This window comes from Sceloporus occidentalis, unplaced genomic scaffold, assembly GCF_023333645.1.
Source record: "Sceloporus occidentalis isolate IW3139 unplaced genomic scaffold, rSceOcc1.0.p SCAF_7, whole genome shotgun sequence".
In the NCBI taxonomy this organism is placed as follows: Eukaryota; Metazoa; Chordata; class Lepidosauria; order Squamata; family Phrynosomatidae; genus Sceloporus; species Sceloporus occidentalis.
In genome coordinates, this window is record NW_028316987.1 from 71,790,574 (window position 1) to 71,811,953 (window position 21,380).

Genomic DNA, 21,380 nt, shown 5'->3' on the forward strand with positions numbered 1-21,380 from the left:
AAACTGTACTGGCACATATTACAACCACTACTGTGCCAGATTTGATCTCAAGAGATTATCCATGTTATTGTAGCACTTTGGAACTGGGCTGGGTATGCCATGAATTTAAATCCCTGAAGTACTTTACCAAAACTGCGATCAAATATCTGCTCCTTCCAATAGATGGTGAGTCCACCAAATGGGGAGGTTGTAGGACACAAGATGTTCCCAAGAAAATGTTTCCCAAGGAAAAGCTAGCTGTCTTGTCCCACAACTCCTAAGCTACTCATACAACTATGACTACTCTATTTTTTTTAATGTTACCGAATTCAATAAATTCTAAGAAACTGTGCCTGTACTCTAATCTAATTTTTTTAAAAAATATTACCCAATTCAATAAAATTTAAAACATATCCACAAGGCAATGGGAACACTTTAATTACAATCTTGGGGGGAAATGGAATCTATCTTTATTTACAAATATTTATAAACCACTAAAATCTGAGTATTTCAAAGCAGTGGCTAACAATACATACATACAACTTATTAAAACAAAGTGTGTGTTGTCCAGGAAATAGATGGCATGTTGTTTTACACAGGAACAGATTGCAAAACAAGACATGTTCTCAATATGCATCTAAATCTTTTAAAATGTTACAGTTTCAATGGAGTACTATTACAGTGGGCCCTCACCATCCGTGAGCTTGCCATCCGCGGATTTGAGCATCCACGGATAGTAAGCCCCATTGGTGGTCCATGTATGTGGCCACACTAGCAGCTGCAGACATGCTGTGCTGCCACTAGGGACAATGGGACTTAAGTTCCCACACTTTTTTCTTATCTGCAGGGGAGTCCGGAACAGATTCCTTGTGGATATGAAGGTCTGACTGTATTTTATGACAGCTAAAACAACAAAGACTCTTATGGCATCTTAAAGACTATCACATTTTATTTGACATATATTTTTGTGGTTTTTAGCCACATGCATATGATGAAACAAACTTTTTAACCTTGTGAAGGGGGCTTCACATGTGGATGTGGACACTGCTCCCCCCACCCCCCGCTCAAAGTAGTATAGGAATAAAATATGTTGCTTGTTTAGTGTATATATTTCCATTCACACATTCATGTATGTTCATGAATAGACATGAATATATTCATGCAGCATTATCAGGTCCCAAGAAATGGGGCAAGGATGGGATGGGTGGGGGAAGAAGCAATAGCAGCTGTGGATGAACCTCGCTAGAGACCATAATCCAGTTAACTTCCCCAGTCTCTTCCTCCTCCTCTATGCCAGATCCTTCAGCCAAAAGGCAGAGAAATACACATACACACAGAGGTAAATACAAGTGCTTTAGGCAAACACATTGCATCCCCAATCACTGGTGTTCTGCAGCAACTAATATGCAAGTTAAATGAGAAGAATAGAATGAAATGGAATCAATCAATCAATGGAATCAATCTTTAATAACCAATATGCAAATCAGAATGAAAACATAAGAGCAGACAGACAAAGGAACAAACAGAAACAGACAAAGAAAGTTCTCCCAGTAGCAAGTGGAGCTGTTGTGGCAAGCAGAATGAGAACGTCCTCATACTGAGCTGTTTTGCTCATCCATAAAGTCTAAACTACAATTCCTAACAAACAAAGTAATAAATTGGTTGGTATTTTAAACTTGTCAAGAAAATAATTCAGCAAGACCTTTTGCGGACTGACCATAACTCAACTGTATCTGCAGCTCCAAAACTAAAGGACAAGGTATTGAGATAATAAAGAAGTTGCTGGAACGCTAGTGAACAATCAACCAAATTAAACAGGAATTATTAGCACAGATTCATATCTCGGATATGTTCAATAATCCTCACACTTCATTTCTGATTATAAACTAGATTATGTCAGGTTCGGTGCTTAGTTTATTACAAAGTACAGTATTAGGTTTCACATCCATTCTGTCAAGTTTTCTTCCAGCTTTGTACTCAACCCAAGTAAATTCTACCCCAGTTGCATTCCTAACTTGACAGGTTCCACACTTTTCCATCTAGCTTAGGTCCTATCTGTCTATATAAGGGATGATGAGCATGAAGAAAATAGCTGTGAATTAAGAAAGTGGAAGCTCTAGAGTCTAGAAGACAAATGAGTAAAGCAGCCCTTGCTCAGGTGGGGACTAGTATGAGCCAGCACAACCAGTGATCAGGAATAATGGAAACTGGCATCCAACAATATCTGGGGGCACATATCTTCCACCTCTACCTTTGGTCCAATCTTATCACGGCTCAACAGAACTTAAGCCCTGTGAAATAATGATAAAGCATACAGCATTTTCAAATATACAGAGCATACAGCAACAGGCAGTACGGCTACTATCATGGGCCATGGGGTTTCTACTAAGAAACCAGTGGTTCTTAAGCTGTAGTATGAGGTCCACTGGGGGGCCACAATGTCCTAACAGAGGTCTGCAAAGGCTTGAAGTCAATAAGGAAACAGGGAAACAATCTCATGCGCTTCAGGAAAAGTCGGAGATATCAGTGCACAGGGGTTTGAGGAAAAGCAAGCATGGAGAGTGAAATGCATGTGTGTGGTAAATATCTGTGGATGTCTGCTCCTGCTTTACTTGGGCTTTGCTTCTCACTTGAATACTATGTTCTGTATGTTGCACTCTTGCAGTCCTGGGTCATATATACTACTTCAGAGGATGCAGGACAGGCTGATGGCTCTTGAATCAAAGGGGAATGGCCAGGAAACATGGGAGCAATGGCTGCATGGCTCCTACTGCTCCCCTTCCATGTTAGTAATGTGAAGTATGGTTTCATTGTGTCTAGGAATCTAGAGATCAGAGTTCAGTTCCCTGGTCAGCTATGGGAACCCACTAGGTGACCTTGGATATCACATACTTTCAACCCCAGAAAACCCCATGATAGTGTCACTGTAAGATGGAAATGACTTGAAGGCACACAGCAACAAAATGGTGGGGGTGAACATGAGCCAACAATGCGATGCGGCAGCTAACAAGGCCAATGCAATTTTAGGCTGCATCAATAGAAGTATAGTGTCTAGATCAAGGGAAGTCATAGTGCCACTATATTCTGCTCTGGTCAGGCCCCACCTGGAATATTGTGTCCAGTTCTGGGCACCACAATTCAAAAAGGACATTGAGAAACTGGAGCGTGTCCAAAGGAGGGCGACTAAAATGGTGAAAGGTCTGGAAACCATGCCCTACGAGGAACGACTTAGGGAGCTGGGGATGTTTAGCCTGGAGAAAAGAAGGTTAAGAGGTGATATGATAGCCCTGTTTAAATATTTGAAGGGATGTCATATTGAGGAGGGAGCAAGCTTGTTTTCTGCTGCTCCAGAGACTAGGACCCGAAGCAATGGATGCAAACTGCAGGAAAAGAGATTCCACCTCAACATTAGGAGGAACTTCCTGACAGTAAGGGCTGTTCGACAGTGGAACAAACTCCCCTGGAGTGTAGTGGTGTCTCCTTCCTTGGAGGTCTTCAAGCAGAGGCTGGATGGCCATCTGTCGGGGATGCTTTGATTGTGATTTCCTGCATGGCAGGGGTTTGGACTGGATGGCCCTTGCGGTCTCTTTCAACTCTATGATTCTATGATTCTATGAAGGAGAGAAAAATAATTTGAACCTGGGAGGCAGAGATCTTGCACTAGTAGAAATGCAATTTTACGCATGCAAAGTACTTTTGGATCCAACCTCATATTTCTGCTATTGCAATTTGGCTTTTCTGCCTCAGGCAGCAGAATTATCTTGGGTGTTGACTAGTAGTCAGAACTATTCCAGTTAACTTTCCCCTGAATCTGAGGCTTTTATGAAGGATCACTGCTCAATGAAAAATGAGTATTTGCTGATTTTTTTTAAAATAAAAGCAGGCAGAAAGTATGGCATGGTTCGATTTTAACACATCCTCCATAAATGTATCTTTTCTGTGACAAATAGCACCAGTGAGTGAATAAATATAATTTCCACATAACAAAAACTAGGCTCATATGCAGTGCAATGATATGTAAATTGTACATAGTTTCAACTCTGAACTGTCTTGCCTTTCAGTTCTCAGGAGACCTTTCTGTCAGTATAACAAGCTAAAAACAAAATATGACTGACAAGTGCACATACTTAGCTGATTGAGAACACAGAGTGAAAAGTAACCATATTAATCTCTTTTCACCCAGAGAGTGTGTGACTTCCAGGCAGAAATATTGATTCCAACATATTCTACAGTACCATAGATTGATAATCAGTGTTCTAAATATAAGTTGGAGGATTTTGTGCCAAATAGGATAGTGTTTCTCTCTTTCCTTCTTTATTTATCTTAGTTTAGGGTTTCTTCCTTCCTTCCTTTTTAAAGGTAAACATTCTCAAATATTTTTTGTTCTAACTTTGAGAGTATGAAGCAATACCAACAAAAATGAAAGCAAAACTAGAAGCATCACTTTTTAACAATACATAGAGAAATCTTGCAGTACATTTGAGACTAACTGAAAGAAACTGGCAGCATGAGCTTTCATAGACTTCAGTCTACTTCCTCAGATGCATTTGGTAAAGAGGAAGCCAGGTACAGATATATATATATATATATATATGCGCGCATGCCACTGGTATGTGAGGATGTCAACACAAATTAAAGATCCTTTGTGTATGGAAATGAAGTTGCAGGTCAAATTTTAATTATGGATGTTAGTGCACAAAGATTGGAAAGAGAAACAGCAGAACTAGAATTCATCCACAAACTATAGTCCCTCTGCAATGGATTGAAGAAAGACAATGGTTTTCTGACACACTACACACACTTCAACACTATCTGATCCCATCCTTATGAGAGTGCCCTACATTCATCTATTGCCCTCACCACAGGCTTGTCCCATTGCAAAACTGGATCTGCCACTTCATCTCCATGCACAAAAACCAGTTTCCTATGTATTTGTGCACTAATGACCATAGTTAAAATTGGACCTGCAACTTCATTTCCATACGCAAAGGATTTGTAATTTGTATTGATGGCATATATATGTCTGTACTTGGCTTCCACTCCACCAAATGTATCTGAGGAAGTAGACTAAAGTCTATGAAAGCTCATGCTACTAATTTCTTTCTTTCAGTTAGTCTCAAAGGTGCTACAAGATCTCTCTATGTACTGATTCTACAGACTAACACGGCTATATCTTTGAATTCTGCCACTTTTTGACAAGTGATGCAACACTATAAAACATGAAGGACTAAGGACAAAATAAAAGCCCTCCTTGACAGTGAGCAAAATTTGATTCTATATAGAAAAAACATAGCTGAGATCAATCATTTCTGAATTATCTTTAAATGAGGACCTTTTTCCTGACACCCCCCAACACACTTTGTGCATTTACGTAGCAATTTACTCTGAAATAATCCAAATAGGAATAGCTCTTTGGAAACTAAATAAACAATAACAAAAATTGGACATCAGGGAAGGGGGCAGTTGATACCTATGGTTTCTTGGTGACATTTTTTATCTGGACACATAGAAAGTAATCACTTGAGAAGTTTCACCAGGATTTCAACAACTTCCACCGTATCATCAATCTGAAACAATCCACGCAACAAATTTGCTTTCTTGACATCACTGTGGATGTCTAAGCACCACACTCTATCAAAAACCCACAGATCACTACACATACTTACATGCCTTCAGTTTCCACCCAGAACATACTACAAAATTCAGTGTTCACAGACAAGTCTTCCAATACAACTGCAATAGCTCAGACATAGAAGGCAGAGACTGAAAACACTTAGATTTACAACAGGCATTTCAGAAGCTACAATAACCACCTAAGGAGGTGAAAGAATAAATCAACAAGGCAAGGTTAGTACTCAGGAAGACTCTACTACAGGACAAACAAAAACCCCAAAATGAAAGAATATCCCTAATGGTCACCTATAATCCCTAACTAAGACCTCCTTCTTTGACAGTTTTTAAACAAAGGCTAGATGGCCATCTGTTGGGAGTGTGTTGATTCCTGAATGGCAGGGGGTTGGATTGGATGGTCCTTGTGGTCTCTTCCAACTCTATGATATTATGACCACTCAAACACATCATCAAAAAGCTATAACCAGATCTTGAGAACAATACAGCCCTCTCAAAAGCTCTAAGAGGCTTTATTGGCTGACAAACAGCTTCCAAATCTTAAACAGCTACTCACAACAGGACACATAACATGGATATCGAGAGAAGACCCTGCCACAAACCCAGATGCCAACTCTGTCCTCACATTTAAACTGGGAGCAATATCACAGAGGTCAATAACATCACTTAGAATATTACTTGTACTTCCTTCCAATGTGATATATGCCATCATATATGCCAGCAATGGCTCTCTACGCTGGACAAACAGGATAGTCTCTTTGCAAGGGGATAAATGGCTGTAAATCTGACATTAAAAATGGCAATACCCCAAAAGCAGTTGCAAAACACTTCAACCTTCCTGAATATACAGTATAGGATTCAAAGGTTGCAGTCCTTGAACAAGGAAATTGCAAAGGAAGACTAGAAAGAGAAACAGCTGAATTGAATTATATTTTTAAAAAATCCAATTCATTAATAGAGGCATGGACAAAGAAAATAGCATCATGACACACTACATTGTTACAGACCTCACTACTGTAACAAAAGGACTCTTCTTACCCAAGGAACTGATTTCTGGTAAGCACATGTATTGCTTCCATACATCAACATTAACTGATCACTGTAAAGATCTGAAAAGTCTGTATCACCTTACCTACACAGCCCTTTGAAAATTTAAGGCAAAGTGCATGATTTGCTTCCTTTTGGATCCTATTACATTCCTTCCCACTCTCAAAACTCTCTCTCACACTCTCTCTGTGTATATGCTTTATATCTGAACATTTATTATCACTCAGTACTGCATCTGAAGAAGTGGGTTATATCCACAAAAACACATACAACATTTAAAAAGTTTTAAAGGTGCTGCTACATTCCTTTTCACCCTCTCCATCCCTTTCTCTTTTTTAAGCAGAGCAAAGAAACTTTTTATATGTGTGCATAGTCTTATAAAGTATGTATGGGAAGAGAAAACAGGGATGAAGAATAAATGTATTTGGATTATATTTTAATGCAAACCAGAGTACTGATACTCTCTAAACTACTACTATGTGAGCACAATTATGAATGCATCCACATTACACCAGTAAACTACTTTTGTACTACTTTATCTACCATGGCTCCATCCTATGGAATCCTAGGATTTGCCCTTTCGCGAGGAACTACTTCTCTGCCAGAAGGCTTTGGTGCTATAGGTCAGGAAATGCAGCAGAGAAGTCTATGTCTTTCATCAAATTCCATATCCCAGGATTCCATAAGCAGTTAAAGTGGTACCAAACTGCTACAAACTGCTAGATTTACCAAACATTTTCTTCCACTTCTTTGAATTTTGCAATAAAAAATGTACATAGTGTATAATAGCTGCTCTGAGAGCCTTTGTGGCTGAAGAGCTGGGTATAAATACAATAAACAAACAAACAAACAAATAATATAATATAATAGTGAAAACGGCAGTTAAAATCAATATATTCAAAGAAATCTGTTCAAAATATTTGAGAATTTTTGTGAGCAACTCTTAACTGAAACATTGCAAACTGATATGGAAATCGTACAGTAACAGAAGCAGAACAGGCAGAACCATCCACCCCTAAATAGCAAGAGGGAAAACTGATAATTTGTTGCCTAGACACCACAACATTTGAAAACTGTGCTCAAATCCCATAGTAACACATTCTCTCATCTGAAAGTTCATTGAGCTTAGTTTGTAACATTTAAATTAACACATCACGCATATGGAAAAAAAAGCAAACAGTACTGGGCACTTTTGCAGCAATAATTCCAAGTGCATTTCATTTTGATAATTTCCCATACATTCCTTATGCATGGGAATATTTTTTTTTTGCCTGGCAGGTAACATTCACTCATGGCATCTTATAATTCTTTTATGCTTTTTATGCTAGAATTAATATAGTACTTCCCAATTTAACCATGAAACTATAATATTCTCTTATTTAAATATGCCTACATTATTATTTTTTAAAAAGATGTTTGCATTTATTGCAACAAAGTCTTTAGAACTTCTATCATTATTACTACAAGATACACACCCAGAACTAGTCAGTGTTTTATGAGAACCTGAAAATGGCACTGGGATTTCCCCACACACACATTGGCTGAAAATTTACACAATGATAAACTGGTCAAGATAATATATTGGAGCAGGAGACATGAACTGAGCAGTTCATCTAGGCAGCAGCCAGTTATGAATATTTTTTAATAAATATGCAAAGATGATATCCTGTCACATAAAATAGCCAGTCAGTGGTAAACCTGCAATGCATTCCCGCTTGTAACATTTCAGCTCCCAGAATTAAATAATGTCTATGAATACATATATTAAAAAAAACCTCTTTTACTCTTCGAGAACTGCATTTTACACCATTCTTTGTATGATTCATTTAGATTACCACAATATTTTATCCATGAATATGTACTTATTTATATATGTTACAGATTTATTTGTAATACCCCCTTTTTTTTAGTTGTATGGTATAATGTGAAAATGTATTGCCTATTGACATCTCATTTTCCCCTTATTCCCAAGACAGAGTAAAATGGAACCAAATTACAGGTTTGTTCAGTAGGTGCACCAGACAACACAACACCCTGCACAATGGGGAAATCTGAATAAATTGCTGTATGAATACTGACAGAAGAAGCAGCCCACTGGCTGTTAACATTCCATCCCCAGTGGATGCAATACACAGAGAAGAGCTAATATTGTTCCAGATAGCTTTAGCATTACAAACAATATACTGCTTTTAAATGAACACACCCCAATTGTGCCCAGGGCAGGCAGCATATGCGTTGAATATCCCTTACCCAAAATGCTTGGAACAAAGAGTGTTTTGGATTTAGGATTTTTTTTCAGATGTTAGCATACCTGTATGTCCATATACGTACATAATGAGATACCTTGGAGATGGGACCCAAGTCTTAATCCAAAATTCATTTATGTTTCATATATACCCTATACACATAGCCTGAAAGTACTTTTAAACAATATTTTAATAATTCTGTGCATGCAACAAAGTTTGTGTACACTGAACCATTGGAGAGCAAAGGTGTCACTATCTCAGCCACCCATGAAAAAGGTTTCAATTTTTGGACTACCGGTATTTCAGGTTTTGGAATTCTGGAGAAGGGAGACTCAACCTGGATTAACTTTTCACCCATTTTAAATGCTACCCCATCAAGAAGCAGAAATCTTAAGCATTTTGATAGTTTTGTTCTCACTAGGGATGCACGAATATGCATAGATTGATCTCCAAGGGCTCTCAGTTTCCATAATGAAACTCATTTTGATTCAGGTGCTAATTTGATAGAGAGGTATAGTTTTCATTTTCTCACCAGAACCCCTATGTCTTCAATTTTTGCATGCCTTTTTGAAACGAATGCATTCCCCTTCCACACTGGCCAAAGAATATTTGCTTACGTTGTTTTCACATGCAATTTTAGGCACAATTTTCAAATATATGCATGTACAAAAACTTTTTTTGTTAGTGCTGTTCGGATAGCAAGTTTGTAAATATGTATATTCCTGACGGCAAGTTCTTCTCAAGTTTGTGTTCAGTTCTAGAAAGTGTGAAGTGGATAAATTCTATTAAAAAATAAACAAATTTATTTCTCTCTCAGAACTAGTTCCCACAAGCAACAGAGAAGAGGTAATGACTGTTCTTGGATTGTGCTGATAAGACTAGATTCTCTTTAATATTTAGTTTTCTTTTCTATAAGAAACTGCTTCACTTGTAGGACCAGCAGAGGTTTCTTCTGCAAGGCTGTAATGGTTATACACAACTTCGCTTATTTCCAGGAACTGACTGAGTCAGTAGATCCTGGGAAGTCTATGTCTTATAGTACCTGAAAGCAAGAAATTATTTGTAGGTGTCCAGACCTTTAAAAGTGAGGCCTCTTCTACTGTGAATCTGTGATGCAATTTTTCCTTGGCAATGGAGCCTTCTTCTTCACAGGGCTAAATTCTAAAATGGATTGTGGTCAGGGAGAATTGCCTTGCATATGTGGAGGGGGATGTTGGCACCAAGGCAACATGCCAGAGTCAGACTTCAATGGAATAGTGGGCACTATTCAGAACACGTTTGAAGACGGTTCAGTGAGTTTGCCATTAAAAGGCTTCAGTTACAAATCAGGACACCATCACCAGTTTTATCTTAAGGTAAATTATCAGTCTTAAAAATCCAAATCCAAATCAAAGCTTTAGGAAATGTGTGAAGACACACCCAACTAAAGGTGGTGGCAGGTTTGGGTGTGCAACGCCGGTACCCTGGTGAGATCAAACTCTTTACCCAAAAAAGGCTCTGAAGCTGAATGTAAAGTTCAAAAGGGGGGAAATTTAATTTAAAGGACAAAAATAAAGAGTTTTCTCCTCCCCAGCTCTAAATAAAAGGTACTTTACAGTTTCAGCAATCTTCCGGATGTCATCTTTCTGGGTCTGATGTTGGTTTGCTCTCCTCACTCAATGAAGCTGGTGCAGGGTCTTTCAGCTCCTGAATTCTTTATTCACTTGTTGTTGGTAACTAATTTGGCTGAGACCTGGTAACTGAAATGGCTAACTTGGTAACTGATTTGGCTAAAACCTGGTAACTGAAATGGCTAACGTGTAAGAAATGCCCTTTCTGGCTGTCTGGGCCTGTTTGCCACCAAAAGACAGCTCTCTGCCTGCTCACAGCAAAGACTGCTCCCAACTAAAAGCTTCCAGCTACAACAGAGCATGCTGGGAAAGGGCAAACCAAACCTAGAAATAATGCAGGGGAATCCTACAACTCCTCCCACAACTAATACAAAGAACTTTTCTACCCTAAACATACTATGGCCTGAACCAATGTGAAAGAAAATGCAGGGGGAAATTCAATCAGTCCTGGCAGGACATCACAAAATGCCTGTTTAAACTACAAGTCCCAGAATTCCTCACCCCCATAGCCTCTGGCTATACTGGCTAGGGGATTCTGGGAGTTTCAGTCCAAAAACCTAACATTTCCAAACTCTACACCAGGTTAGTTTACCTGTTGTATTACAATACCACCTTCAAACCCTTGGTTTATGTTCATTAATACTGATAAAACAATTGAAGGTAGGTTGTCTAGATGATAGCACTGATAATAAACACTTTAAGCTAGGACAGCTCCACATTTTGCTGATGGAATTATTATAGCAGCACAATGTAACTGAAGGTCAGAGGTGTGGGTGCAGAGGATTATAAAAGCAGTGCTTAGAATCATAGAGTTGGAAGAGATCACAAAGGCCATCCAGTCCAACCCCTGCTATGCAGGAACTCTCAATCAAAGCATAGTTTCCATCCTACTCTCCTAGGTTCAGCATTATGAGGTGCAAGACACCAGCTCAGCAAGATCAGTTTCTACCACAGGAGTGACAGGAAATATGTGGTTCTCCCTAATGTTGCTGGACTGCACCTCCCACCAGCCTTAGCTAGCATAAACAATGGTGAGGGGTGACAGGAAATGCAATCCAACAGTAACTGGATGCCTACACAGTCCCCAAAGTTGCTCTAAAAGCTTGTTTTTGTTGTTTGCCATCACTTTGACTCCAACATTTAGTAACCCTGTGAATGAGAGCTATGCAAGAGACTGTTATTAAAACTCTGTTCAGATCTTGCAAAATCAGAGTTGTGGCTTATTTGATTAAATCATTCCACTTGTAGAATGGCCTTCCCTTTTTCTACTACCTCCTACTTTACCAAGTATTATCATTTTGTCCAGTGAGTCACACTGTCTCATGGTATGGCCAAAGTACCATAACCTCAGTTTAGTCATTTTGCTCTTTGTCTTTTTAGTGGTCCATGGTATCTGCAGAGCTTTCTTTGACCAACACATTTCAAATGAGTATGCAAAACAATCTTGCAGCACCTTTGAGACTAACTGAAAGAAAGAAGCTAATAGCGTGAGCTTTCATAGACTTGAACCTATTTCCTCACATGCATCTGAGGAAGTAGGTTCAAGTCTACGAAAGCTCATGCTACCAGCTTCTTTCTTTCAGTTAGTCTCAAAGGTGCTACAAGATCTCTTTGCATACTGATTTTCCAGACTAACATAGCTATGAGTTAGAATTTTACATTTTAACTGAGTTAATTTTCTTTACATCAGCTGTCTTTACTGCCCAGACTTCACAGCTATACATAGAAATTGGAACTATACATAAAAACTGGGATGCAATGGCATCAAAAATCTTAGTGGCATTCAAACTTTAGTGGAAATCCGATATACAAATGGAACTCCATTCAAGCAGGATGTCCACTGCATACAATGGGCTCACTGAAGATGAGATACCAAGGATGATCCCACTGCATGTACTGGATGCTTAGCAATGAGTCAGACATCTGGAGCTTCATGTGCATCATAGAGCTCTTGCTGGACTGGATGTGTAGATTGATTTTTGCAGTGTTCAGTGTACAAACGTATTTTGCCACTATGATCATTTTCAAGAACCTTAAAATGCCTCCAATGGCAACAGTAAATACAATATATGACTAAAACAGTCCTAAATGATCCTTTACAGGCCACTTTGTTCCTCTGTTAAGATGCTACTTGTTTCTTTGATTTATCTGATGATAAATTTTTTATGACGAGGTAAGTCCCATAAAATTGCTCGGGAGCCGACTCCACTGATTAATAAGTCTGAGGAATTGAAACTGTCAGGAATTCATGTGTTAAAAGTGAAATTACTACCAAACATGTATTATATCTTCTATATAACACAGAAATAAAAAAGAAGGTTCATTTAGCAATATTATTTTGCATCCATTTGTTCAATTCAGTTTATATTCAGGCTCATCACTGTTAAGCCTTGCATACTTATTCTCTGCTTAAAGCAAACAGTATATACTAAATCCCATTCTAGGACTGCAAGAAAGAGCTCTAATGAAAATGACATTCAGAAGTTAGTTAGAAATCAATTCAGGGACTTTTTTCTTTCTTTTAGTGGAAGGGGGAACAGGAAGGTTATTTTTAGACCATGCAGTTCACTGATGAAAACCGAATCATGTCAAGTTTCTTAGCTGAAGATAAATTACAGCATGCATTTGCAATCCGACAGGTTATATGAGGAGTTCTGCTTACTCAAGATCCCTTTCGGAAAGCAACCTCCCACGTGGATGGCCAGCAAGCTGTTCCTGAGATCCAGGAGAATTCCTGAAACAAGTCTCCAGTACAGTTTTGTGTATGTGTGTGTGTGAGAGAGGGGGGGGCGGAGAGAGAGATGAAGAACATATGCACTGAAGCACTTGCATTTGCTTAAAGAGGTTAGTGGGAAAAATCCACAACTATTACAATTTGTGATTATGTATCTGTAACTCTAAGGCAGGCTACAGACAGGATTGTGCAGTCAAAAGCATAGGTAAATAGACTACTTGCAGGATGCACCGCCACCTTAATACATGAGAAATACAGAAGCAGATGTTAATGATGGGATGTGGCAAGGGGGGTAAGGCAAAAAATGTTACATTTTGTGCTTACAACTGAAGTAAAGCAATTATGTTCTAAAAGGAATCCAATGGGATTTTTAAAACTTACTTTTATCAGTATACAGTGGGATCTTAGAGCACCTTTGAGACTGAAAGCAAGGGCTGAAACAGAATGCTGGGTTGGGGCCACGGCAACCACACACCAGGCCCCCAAGCTGGCTGTTTGCTGGTGCAAAAAGAAGCAAGAGAAAGCCACCCTTTTTTGAGTCAGCAAAACACCAGCTCTTCCACTGTGGCAGCTTTGTGGTGCTCCTGTGGTATGTGGCATCTAAATGTTGCACAGCCAGAGTGCCGCAAAGCTGCCCACCGTGTGGTCAGGCAGACGTGTGCCATCTAGACAATATGCTGCCGGGAAGCTAACGCAAGGGGGTCGTCTGTTTCGCCCTTAAGATTTTGGTAGCATGAATTTTCGCAGTCTGTCTCCAGTGGTGTTCCTGCATCGGGTGTCAACTGGTCGGGTGTGTGTGTGTTGTGGGGCTGTAGCCAAAAAGGGCACACCATTTTTCTCCCAAGTAAACCAGGGGCAGCAGTGAGGGAACTGGTATTTTATGAGAGTAAAATAGCATGTGGCAAGCAGAGAGGATTAACTGAACAAAAAGGGAACAACAAGAGATATTTATAATAACTGGACTATGTCTATTCACAAGATATATATAGGATAGTATGTCTCTAGAGGATATACCTTTAAGAGAATTCAATGCATCACTTTATCACCTGCAGCCTATTGCTGAGGCAAAGTATATTATGAGTTACTATTCCTGTGAACTTGTACCAGCATCCTTTTTTATCAGTCAAGCCAAGCTGTTTAATATTGTGGGTAAGACATAATGATTCAATTTCGTTTGTTAATTATATTATATTTGGTATTATGTTGCTGATAGTAATTAATATATCTTTGATTGTCAACTTTGTGTATTTAGAAGTATGGAACACACAATGTACTATATTATTCCGGTTATGAAATTATTATGCTGATGAAGACCTTGGTGAGTCGAAACGGCCACACAGGACTCCGGAGGTAGCCGTCCCATCTGAATTCCACTTATAAGGACCCTGCTACCAGCCAATATTATTAGTTCCAACTTCATGTTGATTTGTTCCAAGCATCATCCATCATCATTGCTTTTTTGATTTTGGACTCTAATATTATGTTACAGCAGTAGAACCTCCTTCACTGCTAAAATCAGCAACATTGTGGACTTGGACTGTTACCACTTCACTCTTTAGAGATATATTGGCTATTATTGATGTGTCTTGTAATTATGTATCTGGATATATATATCTTGTGAATAGACATAGTCCAGTTATTATAAATATCTCTTGTTGTTCCCTTTTTGTTCAGTTTGTCTAAGTGTAAGCCTGCTGCTCGTTGGTTGGTGTTTCTGTAATTAGATCATGGCTGAATGGACACATACTTTTGCCTTTGATGATTCTGATAAAGCACGAATTATAGCTAATAGATTCTTATTCAATGAGAATGAAGCCACACAGCATCGTGGCAATTGGCAGGACCTTGAATTCCTTAAAAAACAATATGTTAGAATGGATTTACATGCATCCACCCTGGCAGAGTATTGCAAGACAGCTCGCATTCCTAGAGGCCTCAGGATACAAAAGAGTCCAGGCTTATTCAAAAATGATGTGGAGTTTAAAACAAAATGGGCTGCAATTCTCAACAAGTGTTCCTCTGACCTTATGTTACTTTTGGTAGATAGACTTAATTCAGAATTAGAACAAACCAAACTCAAGATTGATGAATCATTGGCTCAATTATCTGTAGATCTTTCTAGTCAGGATATTCAAAAACGTATGGAAGTGTTAGAAAAAGAATTGGACTCTTTCACAAAGGAACTCAAGGCATACAAAATTAAAAAATTTAAACGTGATGAACTTGATTATGTTAATGAAACAGTTTACCCCTGGCTGAAGAGTTCATCCAGTAAGAAAGTACGCTTTGCAGAGAGACCGAGTTTTTCCTCAGATGGGGAATCCTCTGATGAACGAGGCTATTCCACAGATACATCTACTAGAGAGGAACTCTTAGATGAAGGTTTTTTACAAACAGGCCCACGATTACGCAGAACTACACGAACAGGTCCTCGCAATCCCAAATACAATCAAAAAAGAAGGACAAGGACCTAGTGGTAAATTTGTCCTCTTACAATTTGTCCCATGAAGAGCACTTGTTGTTAAATAAAGGACTTTCATTTGTACCCACCCCTAATTATAATTCTTTTCTAACCAGAATAGATATCTTTAAACTTATAAGACAACTTAAGTTGCGATTTTTCTTTGGGGATTCTTCCCAAAATTTCCAACATACTTTCAAACGCCCCTCCAAGTTCATTCCCCCTGTGTGCAATCACAATATATCTACCTTTGAGGAGGTAGTATTAAGAGATGTTGAAAAATTAGAGGCTTCTTTAAGGAAACCATGGTACAATTTAAGTTATCAGGAACATTGCACCTTACAAAAGTTAGCCTCGAAACAGGAGATAGTAATCAAGCCAGCTGACAAAGGGGGAGCCATAGTACTCTTGGACAAAAAGGATTACTTACAAGAAGTACTTCGTCAACTTAATGATCACATCAGTTACCAAGCTTTGGATAAGGACCCCACTAGCTCTATTAAATTTGTAATTAAAATTTTAATACAAGAAGCAGAATTGTTGGGATACATAGATTCCACTACAGCATCATTTTTGATACAGGAATATCCCCGTATTCCCATTTTCTACGTATTACCTAAAATTCATAAGGAAGGTTTTCCTCCACCAGGTAGACCTATCATTTCAGGGTCAGGGTCCCTTTTGGAACCTTTATCCCAATATTTGGATTCATTCCTGGCACCATTAGTAATTGAAGCACCTTCTTATATTAAAGATACCCGTCATTTCATACAAAGTATAGAGAGCACAGAGATTAATCCCGAGGGATGTTTGGTCACCTTGGATGTAAATTCTTTATACACTTCCATTCCCCATGCTGAAGCCAGAGATGTTGTAGAACTTTATCTGCACTCTAAAAATGTGAAAAAACCTCCCATTCATTTCTTATTGGATATTCTGGATATTATTTTAGAAAAGAACTATTTCAGGTTTAATACTCAATTTTTCCTTCAAATTAAAGGGGTAGCGATGGGTAGCCCAGCAGCTCCAAGTATTGCCAATTTATACATGGCTCATTTAGAATCTACATATATTACTAATCCAGATAAGAATCCTTTTCATAAATATTTACAATACTATGGAAGATATATTGATGACATTTTTGTCATATTTTCTGACAGATCTAGAGTTGAGAACTTTTTCACCTGGATGAATTCTATAAGCCAACATATCAAATTTTCATGCCAGTCAAACACCCAGCATATTTCTTTTCTAGATGTAGAAGTTTATATTTATAATCATAAGATTGGAGTTCGTAATTTTCACAAGCCTACGGACCGTAATTCCATGCTACATTTTTCTAGCTGTCACCCTTATCATCTGAAAAAAAACTTACCATATTCACAATTCCTAAGATTAAAAAGAAATTCTTCCATTAACACTCATTATGAAAGGGCAGCTGATCAGTATCAATTAGAATTACAGGATAGAGCTTTTCCTCCTCATATAGTCCAACAGGCTAGATACAGAGCTTCCCTCAAAGATCGCTCCACACTATTTCTTCCTTCGAATAGGACAACTGAGAACAGGATTATAGGATCCTTCACTTTCACTCATGCCGCGCACCATATTAAACATATTATACAAAAACATTGGCATATAGTTCAGAACATTCCAGGTTGTACACAGGCACCCATTATAACTTTTCGGAGAACTAGAAATCTCAAGGACTCTTTAGTGCATACGGATTTTTATGAACATGCTCAGGAGCTTTCTCATGTAAGAGGACACCACAGATGTGGTCATTGCAGCTGTTGCAAACAATCTTTAAACATAAAATCCTTTATCCATCCCATATCAAAGGAATGTTATGAATTAAACTCATTCACTAATTGTAACTCCCTGAATGTTATTTATGTGATTTTATGCCCTTGTCGGAAGATATATGTGGGACAAACTTCAAGACCTCTAAGAATTAGAATATCTGAACATAAAAGTACCATTCGAAATAAAAGTTTAGATACTTCACTTGTCACACATTGGTCACAATTACATCACTCTCCAGAATCCTTAAAATTCTTTGTTATTGAACAAGTCAAGTTTGGTACTTTTTATAGTGGCAGCAAACACACTAAACTCCTACAAAGAGAATCATTTTGGATTCATAAGTTGTCATCAAACATACCCAAGGGTTTAAATGATCGGTTGGATTTAAGTTCTTTTTTATGAAATTATATACATTGGTTAATATTGTACAAATCAGAGACAGATATGGATATGGGAAGGAGGCCAGGCAGATTATATAGAGCTATATTATGCTCATAATGCATTTAGAATGAGTCGGAGTTGTTAGTTACCTTTCAATTATTATAAGTGTTAATATGCATTCAGCTATGGTTTGGGCTTACTTTATGGGACATGTAGGATAGTATGTCTCTAGAGGATATACCTTTAAGAGAATTCAATGCATCACTTTATCACCTGCAGCCTATTGCTGAGGCAAAGTATATTATGAGTTACTATTCCTGTGAACTTGTACCAGCATCCTTTTTTATCAGTCAAGCCAAGCTGTTTAATATTGTGGGCAAGACATAATGATTCAATTTCGTTTGTTAATTATATTATATTTGGTATTATGTTGCTGATAGTAATTAATATATCTTTGATTGTCAACTTTGTGTATTTAGAAGTATGGAACACACAATGTACTATATTATTCCGGTTATGAAATTATTATGCTGATGAAGACCTTGGTGAGTCGAAACGGCCACACAGGACTCCGGAGGTAGCCGTCCCATCTGAATTCCACTTATAAGGACCCTGCTACCAGCCAATATTATTAGTTCCAACTTCATGTTGATTTGTTCCAAGCATCATCCATCATCATTGCTTTTTTGATTTTGGACTCTAATATTATGTTACAGCAGTAGAACCTCCTTCACTGCTAAAATCAGCAACATTGTGGACTTGGACTGTTACCACTTCACTCTTTAGAGATATATTGGCTATTATTGATGTGTCTTGTAATTATGTATCTGGATATATATATCTTGTGAATAGACATAGTCCAGTTATTATAAATATCTCTTGTTGTTCCCTTTTTGTTCAGTTTGTCTAAGTGTAAGCAGAGAGGATTACCAGAGCATCTTCCCTCTCTGTTGTGCACTGGTTTACATGGGAGTAAAATGGCACGTGGAAGGCAGGGAGAGTGCCCAGAGCACCCTCCCTCCCAGCTGCATGCCAGTTTACTTCTGGCACACCACAGTGTGCTCAGCTGGGTGTCACCCAGTGCGGTCTGCACCGCCTCACCTGCCTAGTGATGCCACTGCTTACCTTAGATGAGAGTCTGCTTTCTAGTCTTTTAAAAGGGGGACAATGGTTTGCTGTTTCATAAATGCCTACTCTTCCTACAGAACCAGCTGCGTAATTCTTTGGATCCCACTCAGTGTGACCTTATTCTCTTCAGTAAGGGTTGAAGCACTGTGGTGACAGGGGAGAGATACAGGTATGAGTGTTTTTCAATGCTTGATTATTCGAGAGAATTTTGAATCAACTATAAGCCTATTTTAATGATATAAGACTAGCTAAATGTTTTTGTCATATATTTATAAATCTATTTTTACGTGCTTACATGTTGCAGCATTTGTTAAGACATTCTAGATCTCATCTAAATTATGAATTTACTGCCTCATCATCTGAAACAAGGAAGTTTCAGGCCATGACTTCCCCCAAATGTTAAAAAGGCAGGGATAATTAGATATCTGTAGCAGACACTCTTACATTAAGGCTGAGATTAGCTTGCAGGAAATGGGATATTCCTATTTTTGAAGAGTCTAACAGATCCTTTATATATTTAGTATTATGGGAAGGAAGTCTAGGTCTTAAACCTTCTCAAAGACTTGTCGCAAAATTACCAGTAATTTCAAAGTAAATTCTCATGTGAAATTATTGGTACTTTGTGGCATGTCTTAGAAACTTGTAAAGGGAGTATGTGAGTAAGAGATTGATTCTGTAATATGGTGGCAATTACCTTCATCTCACATGTGAAAGGCATCCAATTCAAATTGGGCAGAAACATTCCTGAAGGAGCAGCCATACTTCAGTAGAAGATCATGTTCTTTACATGTAGAAGATACCTAGGGACAACTTCTGTTAAAAGTACCAGATAATAGGAAGGAAATCTTCTTGCTGAGATGCTGGAGAGCTATTGGTAGTCAGAGAAGACAATACTGGGGTAGATGGTCAAATGGTCTGACCTGGTGTAGGACAGTGCAAAATGTCCCTGACAACTTTGCAAGTGACTCAAGCTGCCACATAACAATTCAGTGGTCTGAGTGCTGCTCACTGGTAGTCATTGCCAATCTCTCAATTCTCCTAACTTTTGAAGCTTGTGAGAGTTCCTCTTACTCTACATGTTGAGGAACAGCTGATTGCTTTGTTCAGCAGGAAGTTCTGAAAAGACTGCAAGTGTTCTGCAAAACCACTGAAAGGCTTTCAAGATAAGGAATGGAGTGAAAGAAATATTCAGTAAGATATTTTCTGCAGCTGTGGTTTGTCAGCTCTTCACATTAGCATCCCCAAATTGTGTGCTGCCTAGGGATAGGGAGAGTTTGCAGTCTGGTGACATGAAGGTCACTAGGGTTTCTACAAGCAGAAATGGAAAAGCTAACACTGCGGGGTCTTTGTTGGGCCATGATTTTCTTATCATTAATACTCGTATGTATACACACACACACACACACACACACACACACACACACAGAGCCAGGTAGATGTCTCGTTTTAGCAATACAAGTAACATGATCTCAATCCTTCCTCCCCTTTACTGCCATAGTGAACTGTTCTAGAGACTTTCCTTTGCAATCCCAACTCTGCTGCCAAAAAAAAAAAAAAAAAAGTGTTTGGAGTCTGATGGAGGAAAAGGAAAGGATGGCTGGGATGGAAAGGTTATGCACAATTATTCACTTTGTGGCTGAAAAATGGGTTTGCTAATAATCAGGAAAGTTGGTTGGGAAAAACAACTGAACAGTGAGAATTATGCACAGTAGTTGTGCAGTGATTTTTTGTGCATGCAAGATTGCTGTTTTCTCCACTCAAAACAGCACTCAAAACACATGTGGCTATCTGGAAAGTGGTGTTTTTTTAAATGCATGTGATTCACATGCAAACCCTCCATGTGTATTTTATGTGCAGAATATTTCCCATAAGACTTCAGTAGGTGAACTTTGTTGATGTTATTGTTGTGTGTCCTCAAGTTGTTTCCATCTTATAGTGACCCTAAGCCATCACAGGGTTTTCTGGGGCTGAGAGGGTGTGACTCACCCAAGGTTACCCAGTGGGTCTCCACGACCAAGGTCTAGTCCTATGCTCAAACCACTATCCCACCCTGGCTCATTTGCAAATACCAGTTAAACCAGTCAAAATTAGATAGCAATATGTGTTGAAAACTGGGGAAATTACATGTCATCACACACAAGGTTGAAATAATTGCATATTAAAATCTCCAAGGTGTAGTAGCTGGAATAAAGACCAGAGGCTGCTAAAGCAGAAGGCCCCAGGTTCAACCCCTGTAGGAAGCAGGTTTTGGTAACTCTCTCCCATTACTACTTTCAAACTCTTTCCCACCTCTCCCCTCTTTACAGGTAGACACATGAAATGAAATATGTGTCATGTGTGCTTAGATACCAAGGGGCTCG

The 21,380-nt window shown here is 38.6% G+C and overlaps 2 protein-coding genes across 3 annotated transcripts in view; one reads left to right on the forward strand and one right to left on the reverse strand.

The window, feature by feature from the left end:
* The window catches only part of RSU1 (Ras suppressor protein 1), a 100,432-nt gene that overhangs the window by 22,965 nt on the left and 56,087 nt on the right, over positions 1 to 21,380 (reverse strand). The gene's annotated exons all lie outside the window — the stretch shown is intronic.
* On the forward strand, positions 16,714 to 17,913 carry LOC149309935 (uncharacterized). Its single transcript, XM_089531415.1, has one exon. It carries the CDS (start codon positions 16,714 to 16,716, stop codon positions 17,911 to 17,913), a length of 1,200 nt encoding a protein of 399 aa, XP_089387541.1.